General features: G+C 32.6%; 4 protein-coding genes across 4 annotated transcripts; 2 read left to right on the plus strand and 2 right to left on the minus strand.

The window, feature by feature from the left end:
• Positions 1 to 879: 879 nt before the first annotated feature.
• Positions 880 to 2,027, plus strand: HELRODRAFT_71776 (hypothetical protein; the record flags this gene model as incomplete). Its single annotated transcript, XM_009011892.1, has 3 exons — positions 880 to 1,014; positions 1,156 to 1,301; positions 1,703 to 2,027. The coding sequence occupies 3 exons, from the start codon at positions 880 to 882 to the stop codon at positions 2,025 to 2,027; spliced, it is 606 nt and encodes a 201-aa protein (XP_009010140.1).
• A 1,094-nt stretch (positions 2,028 to 3,121) lies between these two features.
• Positions 3,122 to 5,675, minus strand: HELRODRAFT_166667 (hypothetical protein; the record flags this gene model as incomplete). Its single annotated transcript, XM_009011893.1, has 4 exons — positions 3,122 to 3,178; positions 4,514 to 4,558; positions 4,798 to 4,923; positions 5,109 to 5,675. 4 exons carry the CDS (start codon positions 5,673 to 5,675, stop codon positions 3,122 to 3,124), a joined length of 795 nt encoding a protein of 264 aa, XP_009010141.1.
• Positions 5,676 to 10,269: 4,594 nt separating this feature from the next.
• HELRODRAFT_166668 (hypothetical protein) lies at positions 10,270 to 10,831 on the minus strand (the record flags this gene model as incomplete). The annotated part of the gene is made up of 2 exons (XM_009011894.1): positions 10,270 to 10,617; positions 10,736 to 10,831. The coding sequence occupies 2 exons, from the start codon at positions 10,829 to 10,831 to the stop codon at positions 10,270 to 10,272; spliced, it is 444 nt and encodes a 147-aa protein (XP_009010142.1).
• A 1,484-nt stretch (positions 10,832 to 12,315) lies between these two features.
• HELRODRAFT_166669 (hypothetical protein) lies at positions 12,316 to 13,298 on the plus strand (the record flags this gene model as incomplete). Its single annotated transcript, XM_009011895.1, has 3 exons — positions 12,316 to 12,362; positions 12,661 to 12,824; positions 13,168 to 13,298. 3 exons carry the CDS (start codon positions 12,316 to 12,318, stop codon positions 13,296 to 13,298), a joined length of 342 nt encoding a protein of 113 aa, XP_009010143.1.
• Positions 13,299 to 17,467: the final 4,169 nt, after the last annotated feature.

Below are 17,467 nucleotides of genomic sequence, written 5' to 3' on the forward strand. Positions count from 1 at the left end.
GACATAAATGAAGGTGGTGACGATCCTGATAAGGCTGATGATAATTATTTTATTAATGAACCTAGTGTTTTAGGTGATAGTGAAAAAAAAACTAAATATAAATGTGATAATAATAATAATAACACCGACAACAACACCAGATGTGATTTTTACAGCTCTTTCAATATCTTTTGTCAGTTACATGTTGATTCCATTTTGGCTGGATGTATTAGTAAATCTCTAATTCATTCAAACAAATTTCTCAAAGGGTTTTTAAGGTACCTAACTAGTTTTACTCCATCTCAATCGTCATCTGATGATAATAATGATGATAATTTGCTGCCAGTTCAAACATCATCATCACTATCAACTTCATCATCATTGTTATTGAATATAGGTGAATATATACAAATAATTAAACTAAATGAGTGTGTGAGAATTCCAATGTGTGTTATCATCCATCTGATGAATAGTGATGTTACAGTTAATCATAGTTGGTTTGTCCATTTTTTTTTATTATTTTAATTTTATTGTTTTGAAATTCAAATACTTGATAAGATGGTTATGTTAGTTGTGAAAATTTTTATATACATTTTCTAAATAAATGACTACTATAACTGTCTAGTTAAAAACTATCTAAAAAATTTTTTCTTCATGGTGATGATCTATTGAGAAATATGATACACTTGAAGCCGATATAAAAAATTTTTGTCTATGGACCCCCTATTATTTGTCTATGTTATTAAGCTATTAGAAAAACTATTTTATTAATAACTTTTTATTATTTTCAATTTTATTTTACTAAATATTTGCCAGCATTGTCTGTACAAAAATATGCACACAATAATAATGATGAAATAGGACAACGATATTATTTAAATACAAAAATGGAAATAATAAATGACCTTTAACCTGACCAGGTGCCACAGACTGACCCATTTGATGCGTGTGCAGCATGCCCTGGACGACACGATGAACTGGCTGAGTACGTTGGGCGGAGCCTATTCATCACTAGGGGAACAGGATTTGAATTTTGTGAGAAGAATCAATGAATTTAATTATTCAATTAAAATCAATGGATTTGATTAATAATTAGAATGAATTGATCAATTGAACTATCAATTAAATTGTCTCTATGTCATGATATTTAGTTTAGTTACAATTCATTCCCCAAAGGCATACTTAGCTGGTAAGAAATCAGAGCAACAGTTAAGGCTGGCCTTATTTTTGGATATTCCCCCTTTGGTTATGAGGTGCAAACTTTTTTGGGCTCTCTCTCTCGCCCAAAAGAAGAAGTTCAAGAGGGCTGAGGTCATTATTAGGTCAGTACATTTTATGGGTTGCAGATCAGAGTTAGACAGAGATAGGTCAAGTAAAAATCGTTTTTTTTCTCTTGTAGATGAAAATTATTTTTAATTAAGTTAAAATTAGTTTTAATTCAGTTAGATCTGATTTTTGTTTATTTATTTTTTCAAATGAAATTATCTTTTCTGATTCAGTGAAGTTTTTCTTTATAAACTTTATTTCTAAAATCATCATTTCTGAAAAAAAGCTGCTAAGTGAAATACATCTGTTCACTTGTCCATGGTTTAATGCATGTGCATGTTTTTTGTATATATATAAACACGTATGTGGCATTAGGTACACGTTTATTTATTTGTTTTTTCATCCATTTATTTCTTTGTTTGCACATTTATTTATTTAATTAAACCCAAATTGCCAGAGACCAGTACGAATCAGCCAAAAAGTTACTCGTGCCCGATCCAGTCCTATTGAACATGTGCAAGGGCATCTGGAGTAGGTTGAAGTACCACAAGCTGGCTGCCCGTGGAAGGTGTAATGGTCGTTGGAAGTGTGGCGATGTGGCTGATGGTGTCACTGCAACCAGACTGACGTCATCAATAACAACGGAACCATCAACACCGGATGTAGCTACAAACTCAATTGCTATTCTTACTACCAATTCAAGCGTTACAGTTGCAGCAAATCGAACGACAGCATCGGATACAACATCATCAATGACGTCATCGTCTACATTATCATCATGATCGTCATCAACATCATTATCAGCAACGTTATCAAAAACGTCGATACATTAAAAGTTTTAAAGTACATAGAAGGAATTTCTTGACGTCGATTATGATGATGATGCTAGTGATGATGATGATGATGAGGATGATGATGATGCTAGTGATGATGACGATGATGATGATGACGATGATTGCATAGTATTTTTATAATAAACAGATCTCTTTGAGTTTATCATTAATTTTTAATTTCAAATAATAAATTGCCAAGATGCTGATTTACCGTTAGAAATAAAATGGTAAAAATAATAATAATAATGCATATAATAATATAACGATAATGAAAACAATAACAATAATAATAATGACTAAGTTGTAATTTATATTTCATAATCTCATTTAATTATCTCATTAAATCTAATTTCATACCACTAAAAAATGAAGTCAACTTTGAAAAAATTGTTAAATAAATTTGTGTCTATAATAAAATTTTGATTCAAATTTCATTGTGATTTTATTTGACCTGTGTGTTTAAGTTTGTCTGTGTGTGTATGCGTGTATGTGTGTGGATGTCTATGTACTCGAGTGTGTATTGTGTATGCATGTGTGTTTGTGGATATCTGTTTGCGTGTGTGTGACCCATTTTTAAGACAAACTTTTTTTATGTCATCTTTAGCGATTTATGAAGCACAGGCATAACATTCCGAGCTGGGAGTTTTTGTGAAACGTGATATCACTCAAGTACCCAAATGTTTTTCATTAAATTTTAAAAATTCAAATATCAATTTAAAAAAAATTTACAAATCCGGTATTTTTTTCACATGCTGGCTTGTTTCTGTTTTTTTGTTGTATATTTTCGCGTCGTGGAGTTTGTATGTTTTTGATTTTATTTATTTTTTATTTTCGTCAGTCAGGATGGCGATGACTTTGTTGTTTTGTAATGATTTCAAAGCGGAGAATACAAATTTCAAAAATGGACTTTAATAACCTAAAAATTTTTGCACTGATGCAACTTTCCTTGGCTTGTTTTCTGTTATCAAATAATATTCAGTGTATCCATTTCCGTTTGTATGTTGAGGTGATAAAACAGAATATACATGCAATACATGTGTACCCTACGTCAGTATGATCACGTGAGTGCTTATTTTTGGTTGCGTTATGTCGGATTCTTCCTGGGTAGTTGAATAATTTGGATTGATAATGTTTGAAATGCTCCGTATATTAAAGGACTGGAAGTTTATTTCCTGCTTAGATCGCTTTAAAGTACAACGCTGTTGCTCAATTCGAAGCACAGTTTACGAAACTAGATCTTATAGCAAGTAGAATTATGGATCTTTGTTAGAATTCACTACTTTAAATTAAAACTTTAATACAACGTGTCTTTCGATTACTAGAGAAAAAAAATTTTTGCTAGGCGTACACTAAATTTAAAATTTAAAGTACTTTATAAAAGTACGTTTCGTTCGTGCGATCATCTGCCAAGACCTGCCTCATTAATCATCAACGAAAAAGAATGTCAAATATTCAATCGCACGTACACACACACACACACACGTACATAAACACACGCATGCATGTGCCATACACATACATGCACACGCGTGCGGGCACATCCGGACAAACAAGTTAATTTGCGTATGCGTGTCTGTACGTGTAGACGTCTGTGTGTGTGTGTGTGTGTGTGTGTGTATGTGTGTGTGTCACTGTGTGCTTTGTATATGTTAGTGTAAAATAAAATAAAATTGTCGACACTTGTCATCAAGTTTGTTAAAGAAACTGTAAGTTCGATACGTATATAAAATTTAAGCGTTAAATTAGGATGAGAAAGAGAAAATGGGTGAATAAATAAAATAATATAAAATGAATAATTAGGTGTACTGATTTCTGTACACACTGAGTTAATATATCACTTTTTATTCACAGTGAAAATATTTTAGGTTGACTTTACTTGTAGATTTGCTGGCTCAAAAACGTTCCTTCATTCGCAAATAGTAGACAGATTAGATACACACTTGTAAAGTAAGGCTTTCAAACACGAACATAGCATAAAGTTAAGTTTTTTTAACATTCAAATCACCATACAAACATGCAAATAGTACATTGCCATGGTTTTACCATAAAAGTATGTAAGCATCATGTGATTTGACAAAGGCACGCAAGAAAACAACATAATTTTCATTAAGTATATAAAATCAACATTTTTTCTTTTCATTATTTCATTTTTTTCGTAAATTAATTGTTTGAATTTGGCAAACTCACAAAAACCGTTGATGTGGTACGTACGTCGTGCAGGCTTGCCATCAAATAGATAGTGGGTAAATGATGAATTGAGATGAATGGTGGAGATGATGATAGGAATGATGATGGCGATGAAGATGAAAAAAATAATAAACATAACGATAGTGAAGATGCTAATGAAGAGAACATTGGTGATGAAATTGATAAAAATGTTTAGGCTGAGGGGAGCGGAGTATCTTTCAAACGAAAGTTGGGTAGGATTGTTTAACTTGGTTACTGGTGCTATTCTTCTTCATGTTTCTTTGCCTTATTCTCTGCCAATGATTTGGTTTTATAGATTTTGTTGAAGAAATGTATTAACTCGTTAATTGATTTACAATTAAAATGATTTTGTTAATTTTTCCTTAGCGTAAAAGATAAATTATTAAAATTGTTTGACCGATTGATTTGTTTAATTAAAATAATTTGCACGTTCAATTTTTCAGTTCACAAAGAAAGCACTGAATTGCTTCCCCGCACGTTACAAAAGGCAAACATTACAAATTGGACTCACCCTGACTTTGATGACCATTATCCTAATGGTCACCACCAAGACGATCAAGACGACGATGAACAGCACACACACAACTATTGTGGTCACTCTTTTCTGTGCCAGAGCCTCTGGAGAAGGTGGTTCTTGCTGATATTTGAAAGAGAGTTGTTGGAGATTATTCAATCGGTTAAAAGAACAAATTAGTTTGACTCAGAGAAGAGATTAGTAGTGGGATGGGTAAGCATAGAGATTTAAAAAATTTTGAAAAATTTTTTAACAAAAATATAGACTAATCTGAATATTGAGCAATATTTCTATGACATTTTACCGACCTTCACTAATTCGGTAGTGGCGATAGGAGCTTCAGGGGCTGTTGTCGTGGTAGTTGTCGTCGTAGTTATAGGTTCCGTGGTCGTTGTGATAGTGATAATAGGAGGAGGAAACGTTGTCATTCCCACTCTTGTCAAAGCTGGCACGTCTCCAGAACTTTCATCCTTAAGGAAGGTTTTGTGATGGCTGGAGTTCAAGGTAACGCTATAGTACTCCTTATACCCGTCTCTAGTCAGACTCAGATCCAACTGCACTCCGTAAAAACTTTGGTTCTGTGGGCTGTTCTGTTGGACAAAATTAGAAATTATTTTGGCGATGGAGTCCTCCAAAGTAACATCTTCATAACGTTTTTTCGGCGGCTCCTGCGTGGGCGGGATCGGTGTTGTTGGAAGTAGAGGAGTCGTTACGAAATATTTTCTGGAAGATCTGAGAGATTTTGGTCTGTCGATCCCGTTATTAGCAGTTTCCTCAGGTCGGTGGTCTAATGTTGGAATCGTAGTTGGTGCTGGTAGAATTTGTGGGACGTCGAAATTATTTGATATCAACCAGTCCTCAGTTGTTGTGCTCATGACCAACCCTTCACCTTCTGGGGTCGGAGTCTGAATTTCAGCCGTAATGTTATCACCCCACCCATCCTATTAAGAGTTTTATGAAAGTATTTCAATAGGTTGTTTTTTTAAATTAATTTGGGTTTTTTTTATTAACCTCGCTTGTTATCTGCAAAATTTAAAAACATTATTTCAAAATTTTCAGCTTTTTATTAAATTTTGTTATTGTTTGCAATATTTCATAAAAAAAATGAAAAATACATCCATAAAAGGCTTGATTTTTAAAAAATTCTACATGAACATTTTTGAAGATTTCGTAAATAAAATAAAAATGTTGACCAACCCATAAAAATTGTTCCGAATTCGCCTAAAAATTATTAAAAATATAATTTAAAAAATATTAATTGTAATAATAATTAAATTAAATAAATATTTATAACAATAATTTAAAATTTAATTTATGATTTTATTATAAGCTTCTCGGACATAGTCATTTTATTCATCATTGTTGATATCATAATCTTTATTATTATCATATTTATCATTATTATCTTGTCATCTTCTTCATCATTTTAATCATCATCGCCATCATCATCATATTAATCATCATCGCCATCATCATCATCATCGTCATCGTCGTCATCTTCGTCCTCACCATCATTGCCATCACAGTATAGAGGTACAATTCCCAGCACTCTGTTTCCTTGTTTACCAATCATTCATTAAACTTAGTAATACTGCTTTATTGGGGGTTTTGTTTTCGTTTGTTCTGTTACTACATTCTATCAAATAAAATACTAATAGTATGGTAGCTAAATTATAAATATTCTATTCACCATGTCAATACAAATCGTAGTAGATACATACTTTTGACTGTTTATATAAAAAGGGATTCATGGTAAAGTAGCTAAGTAATTTTCTAGGTTTCTATTCTAATATTTTTCAGAAGCAACATCAACAAAACACACACATACACCAAACACACACACACAGCGTAGTACGTAAGATTCCACGAGGCACAAACATTGCGCGTGATAAATCGAACACAGTCACTGAGGCAACACAACCAGACGCTCTAACCATTGAGCCATCCAGCCATTATTCCTATTGAAATTGCTAATATTGTTATTCATTACTATATAAAATAAATTCATTTGATTACTAACCGCCACTAACAGAATAAAGAATGATAGAGATATCATCTTTATCGCGTAACAAACTTTGATTCAAAATTTTCTGGTATCAATAAAAAATCATAAATATGTGTTTTATTTCAGCTATAAATATCTTAAATTATAAATGGTTAGTTTAAATAAAATGTGTTAATTCGAGTTTATATTATCTAGTGGTTATTTAAAATATGGTAATAATGTTTAAGATAATAGAGCGTTATTTGTCTTAATTTTTCAATATAACTGCAAAAATCAATCATGAAACAAAACAAACTTGTTGCGAGATAAGATAATTAAAATCTAATTATATTTTAATAACTTAATCCTAATTAAACCAAAATTAATAAATTTTATATATGTGTGTGTTCGTGCAATTTATAAAAAACTTAACAATGTCTTAGAATAAAAACCAAATAATTTTAACTTTTCTTACTAGTCAATTTACATCAGCGGTTTATTTATGATACAGACTTACTATATGTTCAGCAATTTTAATGTGCTCTACATTACTTACATGATGGCGAGATGAACCGATCCTCTTTTAACATTCTCTTTAATTTTTCTTTCTCTCTCTCTTTCTCTCTCTCTCTCCCTCCCTCTCTCTCTCTCTCTTCTCTCTCTCTCTCTCTCTCTCTCTCTATAGAAACAGAAATGTATTGATAAAAGTATATTATATATATATATATATATATATATAATATATATATATATATATATATATATATATATATATATATGTGTGTGTGTGTGTGTGTGTGTGTGTGTGTGTGTGTGTGTGTGTGTGTGTGTGTGTGTGTGTGTGTGTGTGTGTGTGTGTGTGTGAAATTGTAAGCTACTCATGTCTGCATGAATTTGATTGATGCCATTTAAATGCTGAGTGTCTCCCTTCATTAAATTTCTTAAGTTTCAAGTCAACGTTTTATCATTAAATTTTGTAATAGTTGTGGGTTTTTTGAAAATTTGTCATCAGATGTTTCTTCAAATTAAGTTTTGTCTTGAAAGAGTCTTGTCACCTTCAGATTAACCACTCATTACGAATCATCAATGTTTTTCTAATTTCGTCGAAAATTTTTTTTTAAATTTCACCAGTTCCCAATAATTCAATAAAATGTAATATTTAGAAAAACTTATCAACATTATTTTGGCCTAACGTTAAATGCTAAAAACGCTTTCTTTTACGTTTGGCAACAAAAGATTTAGTGATCGATAAGAAAAAAGAATAGACAAAACTGAGTAAATGATAGAGTTTTATTGAGAGCTAATATGTTTAAGGTGTCTTGTGAGGAAGGTCTTTTCCTGATATATTGACTGAGTGACGACTTGATAGTTACGCTTGCGTTGACGAAGGTTGTGTGTAGTAGTTTTGATTGGCGGTAGTAGAGGATGGTCGTTGTTATTTTCCACTTTCTTGAACAGTCTTGAATCGAGTGTGTTGAATATTTGAGTGACGGTAGGATATGGTGCAGGTAGATAGTTGAGGCGAATAAGTTTTTTGATGAGAGATTGTAGTTGCTGTAGTTGTTGATGTGTAGCGAAGACAGACCAGGAGGGAGCTTCAGGATGATGATGTCGAATAATTTGATGCCTCTGAGATCATGTGAGAGGAAGTGTTTTGAGTGCGTGAAATGTTTGAAAACCTTTTGTGATGATGTGATTGATATGAGGTGCTACAATAAGTTGGAGGTAAATGTGATGCCTAATGTTTTTAATTGATTCGAGCGAGTGATTGATGGGTGTTCTTCAGGTAATGTTATTTTCTTACGGCTGTTGTGAATGATGAGTTCGAACGAGGTTAAGTGACAGATTGCATAGCCTTGTAACTATTGCAATTGAAACTATTTTGTAAAGTTTTACGACGAAACAAAAACATCATTTAATTAATTCATTGGAAAAAACTTTTTGAGATATATTTGGTGTTGAAAATTTATTTTTCACTTTTGATGTTTTTTATCAAATATGTAAGAGTGGATCAGTATGTATTGGAATAAAACGTCACGCACATGCAAAGTAAAAGCCCAATTCATACCTGCTTTATGCCATCTTCTGATTGGTGCGATTTTTACATGTTTGGTGTCAGAACAACATGTATATGATATATTTAACGAAAAAGTTAAGTTAATGTAAATATCTACTTGCAGTTTTAATGTATTGAACCGTAAACTATCTTTTTAAGATCATAACTATTTGTTTTCTAAAGTATATGAAAATAAAATCATAAAGCTTTTCTTAACTAATTAGTTACTGGTGTCTATGAGGCATGTTCATTTTTATTGGCAAAAAATTAACAATACACTCTAGATCACATTATATTTAAACAGTGAACCAAACACATACAGTAATACTCCTCCCCAAAGACCTTCCCATTCCCGACTTTCTCTCTCTTTCTCTCTCTCTCTCTTTCTCTTTCTCTCATTCCCGACCGTTTTGTTTCTGACGGATTGTTGTTTTCACATTAAGCGCCACTCCCGATCTACGACTCCCTCTAAGATCCGATCAACGACCTTACAAAACACAAAAATTTATCATTAAGACGTAAAATTGACGACTTTTGTATTGCTATAAGTGTTCAACAGTTGAATTATTTTGTACTAACTTATGGATTTCAAGGCATTTCAGAAATTTTTGAAAATTTTCATGGTCAAATTCAAACAGAACATCTTAAAAAGAAATCAACAGTGGTTCAACTTCCACTTACTTCATTTTTTCCAAAAAAAAATTAAATCTTTAAGTTTAATAATACACCTGGTTTTTCCAAATTATATATTGTATGAATATAATACAATGCAGTGTACATTTACACATAAAAAAATAATGTATACATCTCTTGCACCATTTTTTATTTGGTTGTTAATATGCTTTCTTCCCATTTACGACCCCTACCTTTTGAGACCTGATTTCTATGACATATTCAAAGTTCTTAATAGGGAATACCACTGTACTTAATAATACAAAGCCATGCCATTGTAAACGCACGTACATACACTCGAACGCATGTACATACGCTCGCACGCACGCACACAACCACTCACACGTACAAACAGACACACGAACACACATACACGTGTTTGTGAGTTAATTAGACTTAAAAGTTGTCAGCGTTTCTACTTTAAAATTGATCAATATAGCTAAGTAGGCATGTCTTTTAGCTAAGTAGGCAAGTTTTTTTAGCTTAGTAGGCATGTCTTTTGGCTAAGTAGGCATGTCTTTTAGCTAAGTAGGCATGTCTTCCTAGTTTCCTGCGTTATAAATTTCAGGTTTTGAGATTAAAATGTAAAAATTAAAATTATATGGTGAAAAATAATAAATTTTGTCGGGCCATACATAAGATCGGTAAACTCTCATTCACTGCTTCTCATTTTTACATACTTTTACGTTTCATTTTATCTTTTAATGATTCATTTTCCAATTAATTGAACAATTTGAAATAATAATTCAATCAAGTTTCAAACTTCAAATGTGAAGTTACCTATTCTACTGATGTAATCCACCGTCCAAATTGCGCAGACAATGGCGACGATGATGCAGCACAACAAAACCGTGGCACATATGAAAACTTCCGTTGAAAGGAGGTCAGCTGATGCCACTCCAGTATCCGGGTCAGTGTCCGGGCGTTTTTGATTGGTTGATATTTCGAGGGGTCGACTAATGATTGGTGGATCTGGGACTGGTGGAACTGTGGTTGGTGGAAATGGGATTGGTGGAACTGGGATTGGTGTAACTGGGGTTGGTGGACTTAGTTCTTTATTATCACCACCACTCGTTCCAACCTCATCATGGCTAACAAAAGTGACCTAGAGTAGGGTAGAATAACTAGACAATCAAACCAATTTGTTGTAGTAGTCGTAAATAGAAATTTTTAAATTTTTTCGTGTGATAATTTCAAATAAATAAATTTGTTAGAGTAAGTACTTGTTCCCCAGATAAAGACGTCATACACATCAAAGTGACCATCGTAACTATCGTTAATCTCTCCGTAAATTTTCCAAGTGGTTTCGACTTGATCATCACCGTTTGCAATGTCTGTGTGACTAAAATTTTCATTATGGCATAAATATTTTGGAAATTGTAAAAACATATTTTTATCAACATCAGTGGTGACGACGATGGTGATGATAGTTTGGCGGTGATAACAACTAAGATGATGATAAAAGTATCCACCAGGTTTGTATGATGCAACTCTTGTTAGCCATGATGAGGCTTGAACGAATGGTGATAACAAACTAGCAATGATAATACGGATGATAATCATGATAATTATTGTTGTCTTGATAAACATGATGAAGCTACAAAATATTAAATCACTTCAGCAAACAGAAAAACTTCAAATTGACGATACTAAAAACTTGATACCGCGAAATAGTTGAAGTTAATGAAGTGAGCTCTGTCGACGAAAAATTTATTGCAAACCAAATAACATACAGTTCGATAAATATAATAACTCAAATTTTCTTCTAATTATACTGTTTTATAAAGAAAGAGAGAGATAAAGAAAGAAAGAGAGAGAGAGAGAGGGAGAGAGAGAGAGAGAGAGAGAGAGAAGAAAGAGAGAAAGGAATAGATAGAAAGAGAAGTAAAGAGAGTCATTCAAACAATAGATCCTTTTATAATGCCAAATATTTATAACGGCAGCAATTAAGAATTGGAATTTAATTGGGTGGGTTAATATCAGTTAGTTTGATAAAAACAGGAAAGCCTAATGTTAAATTAGCAATGTTTATTTAAATAACGATATCAGGAAATTAACATTGCAACTGTAATTATTATTACCTCTGCTACTACTGCTACATTTACAACTAATACAAATGATAGTAATACAGAAAACAGATTTTCGAAGTCTTAATTTGAAACTCCCAAGACATTGAAAACCGTAGAGGCTGTTAGCTTCTAATTAATTTATTTTTACTGTGAAAATAAAATTGTCCCTATGTTTTGAAGGGATTGTTATTGGTGTTATTATTATCATCATAAAAAATTTTGATTTTTTTTTAATTTATTATTTTGTATTTTATTCTAAATTAAACAATTTTCTTTAAATCAACGCGATCAACGCAAAAAAATCAACGCGATATAAAGTTTCATTAATAATAAACAGCAGTCAATCAAATTTGTTAAATCGAAAAAAAAATAAATGAATGACAGTTTTAAAGATTTTAATAGATATTATCATTATAAAAAAAAATTAAGTAATAAATATTTTATTTTAGTTTAATGTACTATTTATATTAATGTTGGTATCATTAATTCAAAATTTCATTTAAGAAATTAACAAGAAAGTGAATAGATAATGTATGAATCTTATGATACATGGATACATAAAATCTTATGAAAATATTTTTTAATCTTTTTTAAAAATGTATTTATAGTCAATTTTCTTAATCAGCTTCTTCGCCCCCTTTAACATTGTTCTCTGGTTTTATTTTCTGAGTTTGAAAATAAAACGATTATTAAACGATTAAAATTTGAAAAATAAAATTGCTTGACCAATAAATATGGACAAAAGAACATCAGAAAAGTTGAAAAACAATCATTATATAAGGTTGAAAAACATTGCCATAACCGCCGGAATGATCAAATTGCACTATATTATTTATTATTCGATAATAGTTCTTTGCTATATGAAATCTTTAGATTTTGAACTATAGAGGGTTATAAAGAAATGTTGTATTCATGCTAAAAATCTAGATTGTATGTACTTCCTAGGCAGTCAGGTTTCTAGTCAGGTTTAGTGTCAGGTTTCCAACAGAGAAAACGAATTATATAGTTATTTGGAGTAGTTTATTGTCTCTATTACTGTTGGTATTCAAAAAAACGTTCAACAAAGTTTGCGTTTGAAGCAGCTGTGTTCTTCCATCGGAAATCTTGAACCTACGGTATGACGAACACCTGACGATTGTTGGAAGCTACAACACTGGTGCAAGAAATATAGAGATCATTGAAGTTACAACATCGGTGTTGGTAGTTACGAAATTCAAGGGTTACAACAATATTCATCAGGGCGGTATGTTTATAAATTTGATATCATAATCTGCGCGAGTGAAACGTGTATATATATATATTTGTTTAAATAAGCAAGCAATGGTATGATCTACCATATGCGTGTATGTACCTGAGTGTATATGCCATATTTGGTTAATGTTGTTTATGAATAAATATCAGTTGTATTGTTTTTTGTCAAGCAAATTTCAACACTCTTAAACAGTTAAAGTTATTAAATTCTTTGAGAGTTAAACTGAATTGATATATAACTTAATCAATTGATGAATCTTGTAATCATTCATTGATTGAGTCAACGAATCATTAAATTAATTGCATACACTTAAACTGAAACCTTTTTTTTGCAGACCAGGCAAATGATGATGAGGAGGAAAAAGAAGACGACTGCCATGATGGTGACGACGATAAAGAGAATGGGAAAAACGCAACTCCATTTGTTCCCGACTTCTTGGCAACTTTTTGTCAACCTATAAATTAGATTGGTAGAGAAAATATCAACAACTGTCACTAACTTCACTGCTACCCCCACTTTGCTACTAACCCCACTTCGCCACTAACCTCAAAACTCACTCTGCCACTAACTCCACTACTTTCACTAACTTTTGTTTATTGGTGGTGATATTTTCTTTGTCATTACGATAAAACAACAATTTATTTTACAATTTTAATAAAAAAAATTAATAATTATTATAATATGTTATATTATTAATTAATTATTAATATATTTTTACAATTTTTACAATAGCTACAAGTCAATTTAATGCGTCATCAGATTTGGACATCCACATTTAAAGATTAAAAAATAAAAGGAATAAAGTCTAGCTCGACTAAACAATGAAATGTTTTATTTTTCATTCCCTAGATTTCAACCTAACTTTTACGTAACTTTAACTTAAGCCTATATGTTGTTATTAAGGTAAGTCAGGAGTGGGCAAACTTTTTGCTTTGAGGGCCGCATTGAAAACTATTCCACCTTTTTACCTTCGGAGGGCCGCATATGTCTCTGGATTTAAATAAAAATATTATCAAAGCAAAAAATACCAGAACATACCATCCAGTCATCTTGTCTGCTATGCTTTCCCTTTCAGTTTCACTAACATCATCTGTGAACGTATTTGTTAATGTAGCCGAAAGAGTCGATGTGACTTCAACAGCTGTTGTTGATGCAGCTTTTGTTGCTTCTGTTTCTATTGTTCTTTTAGTTGTTGTAGTTGAAACAGTCGGTGCGAATTCAACAGCTGTTGTTGTAGCTGAAACAAGTGATGTCATTTGTGTTGTTTCTGCTTCTATCGTTGTTGTTGATGATGGTGTGTCTCCTGTCGCTGCTGCCATAATCGCCATCATCGTCACCATCATCGTCATTGTCGTCGTCATCAGCATTACCATCTTCTTGGTTAACATCACCTACAACCTTCTCCAATTAACTTTATCCTGGATTATGACGGTGATGAAAATTTATATATAAGCTTGGATGAATGATTATATTTCTATGATGCGTTCATACATGAAATCATTTTGGTATGTTTTTGTGGAGGTGTATGTGGAGGTGTATGTGTGTGTGTGTGTGTAACTATGTATTCGGTACTGTGTGTGCGTGTATTGGAATGTGTGTGTGTGTGTGTGTGTGTGTGAGAGAGAGAGAGAGAGAGAGAGAGAGAGAGAGAAAGAAAAATGTGTGTGTGTAAAGTGTGCGTTCAATGTGTATATTTGTTACTTTATATATGTGTTTGTAAAGCACATATGTGTATGTATGTGTGTGTGTGTGTGTGTGTGTGCGTATTTTAAAGGTAGTTTTATGCATCTTTTTGGGGATTTCTATGGCGACCATGTGAATAAAAATTGAGTGAGATTAACAGTGTCGTAAATCAAGTTATGGTTTTTGATGGGAATTTTAATGGGCTCTTTCAGATGTGTTGGCACACGCAGTTTATGCCATTGTGTATGTTTTTGTATTTTTTTTAGTATGTTTTGAACGTTTGTATGTGCTTTTGTAAGTTTATATGTGTTTGTGTTTGATTTTATGTATGTTTTTTTGTATGTTTATGTATGCCTTTGTATGTTTTTTAAAGTTTAGATATGTACTTCAACAAATGAATTGTATTTTCGGTTCTTCAAAAGTTTTTACATTCATGTTCAAATTGATATGATGCTGTATGTTTATGAATTAAGATGTCACTATCATCATTATCAACAACACTCTTCTAATATCATCATCATCATTATTATTATTGCAAACATCGTCATCCTCACTATTACGATCATTGTCATTTTATAATAATATATATATTATATAGTATTATATATATTATATATTATTACAACGAGTTAAAATTTAAAAAATTAAATTTTCATAGGTTCATTCGGTCGGAATGCTACAAGATGATAGCAACGCAATAGTAATAAAAAAATTACAATTTAATCAGTTTTTTTTATTTCTACACTCATTAATTTAATTTTTTTACCTCCGCAAAATGATATTATAAATGAAAATAGTTTATAAATTTATTAATTTGTTTATGCTAATATATGAAAATAAAATCATTTTTGTTATCATTTGTTTACAATCATTATTTTCATCATAACCATTGCCATTCTCACCGGAATGATAACATGACTGGCAATTATTAACATAACCATCGTAATACTCTTCATCACAATCAGAAGCATCTTCATCAACATCAGCATCAGTTTAATTATCATTTCCGTCGTCATCTTAAACACAATTATCATCATCGTCTTCATCATCACCATCATCATCTTAGCCATCGTGCAAGAGACAGATTGACAAAATTGTAACAATTTATCATAAAAAATTTCCTACGTGTTGAGAATATATAAAAAAAAGTATGCGTGTGCGTGTGCGCGTGTGCGTGTGTGTGTTAGCATGTGTATGAACAATTTGCCTCGCTTTGAAATCATCCCCTTTTATACTGAAAAATTGCGTGCCAGAGAGTTCACATATGAACATATCACGATGTGAGTTACAGCGACGAGCCAAGTAACACTCTAAGCCAAATCTGGGAGTGTTGAGTAATTTGAAGCCTTACGTGCACACAATCTCGTCTGTTAACTAGTTAAACTCGCATTCCTTTTTCTTCCAACATAACCATGTCCAGCATGACGCTTGTTCGGCTGTACGTCTTATGTTCTTCATACAACTCGATCGTCTTTTACCTGCCAAACCCAAATCCTTCAAAAAGCTGTACACTGAACAGCCAACAACCTCTTGCACCGACCTTAACTGCGTACAGCAGTCATGGACGTTATACATGGAGGCACAACAATGTCTTGAAAGTACTAGCGTACAACAAAAGTACTAGCGTACAACAAACACCTTAACCCACGTTGTTTTATCTCACTAACAAGTTCTTCAGAATTGACTGTTTATATAGTGTGACTGCTTGCTTGCGTGACTATCTTATACGGTACAGCCAGTTCGACTGATATAATAGTGTCTGCTGACACTGACTGTACCACCACGGCAAGTCTCGCTCCTGTATCCTTTATGAACCAAAAGCAATTCCTCAGACTCTCCAAATCCGCCATGATCTTCCAATCTCTGCCGCTATCAAAAATACATCTTTGGTTGCAAGCCTCACTTCTTGTGGCTTGATCCAACTCACCCTCTCTTAGAAAATGGATTTTTTTAGTTTACACGGTGGCTTTGAATTTGCCTCGTCACAAACATTGGAAATGAGTTCCACTAGTACTTTCAATACTTTGTTGTGCCTCCACGTATAACATCCATGACTAAGTGCGTTCTTGCAAGAAGCCATTACGTGGGCCACCGTTTCCATTTCTCCGCATAAGCTACACTTAGCTTCTCCTGCTACCTTCTATCTAGCAGGGTTTGCTCCTGATGGTAACTGATCATACGTGGCTCTTATAATAAACGCCAGTCTTAATGAAGCCATGTTCCACATATCATTCAACGTTAAACTCCTCTGTAGCACACCCTCCCACGTTGTCCAACTGTCTTGTTGATTTTGTTGTACGGCTGCCACCACTCGTTCCATGACATATTCTTTTTTTTCTTTCGTTTACATCATCTGTTCCCTCACTTTAGTCGATGCCATTGACCACCACGTATTTGAAAACCAGCCCACACCATGTCCCGTACTTTGAACGGCTCCCACGGCTTCTTTAAATTATAATGTTTCTTCTGCGACTTGTATTTCTTTCTCTGCGTTCCTCCCTGTTTTTAACGATGGCTCCACTTTTTTTACACACTCGTCAGTTGACTTGTTTAACATTATTGAGACCTTGAATTCTTCCACCAGAGACTTCAGAGGTAGGCTTAGTAGCATGTATGTATGTATGTATGTATGTATGTATGTATGTATGTATGTATGTATGTATGTATGTATGTATGTATGTATGTATGTATGTATGTATGTATGTATGTATGTATGTATGTATGTATGTATGTATGTATGTATGTATGTATGTATGTATGTATGTATGTATGTATGTATGTATGTATGTATGTATGTATGTATGTATGTATGTATGTATGTATGTATGTATGTATGTATGTATGTATGTATGTATGTATGTATGTATGTATGTATGTATGTATGTATGTATGTATGTATGTGTGAATGTATGTATGTATGTTTGTATGTATGTATGCATGCATGCATGTAT

This window comes from Helobdella robusta (genome assembly GCF_000326865.2).
Source record: "Helobdella robusta unplaced genomic scaffold HELROscaffold_10, whole genome shotgun sequence".
In the NCBI taxonomy this organism is placed as follows: domain Eukaryota; kingdom Metazoa; phylum Annelida; class Clitellata; order Rhynchobdellida; family Glossiphoniidae; genus Helobdella; species Helobdella robusta.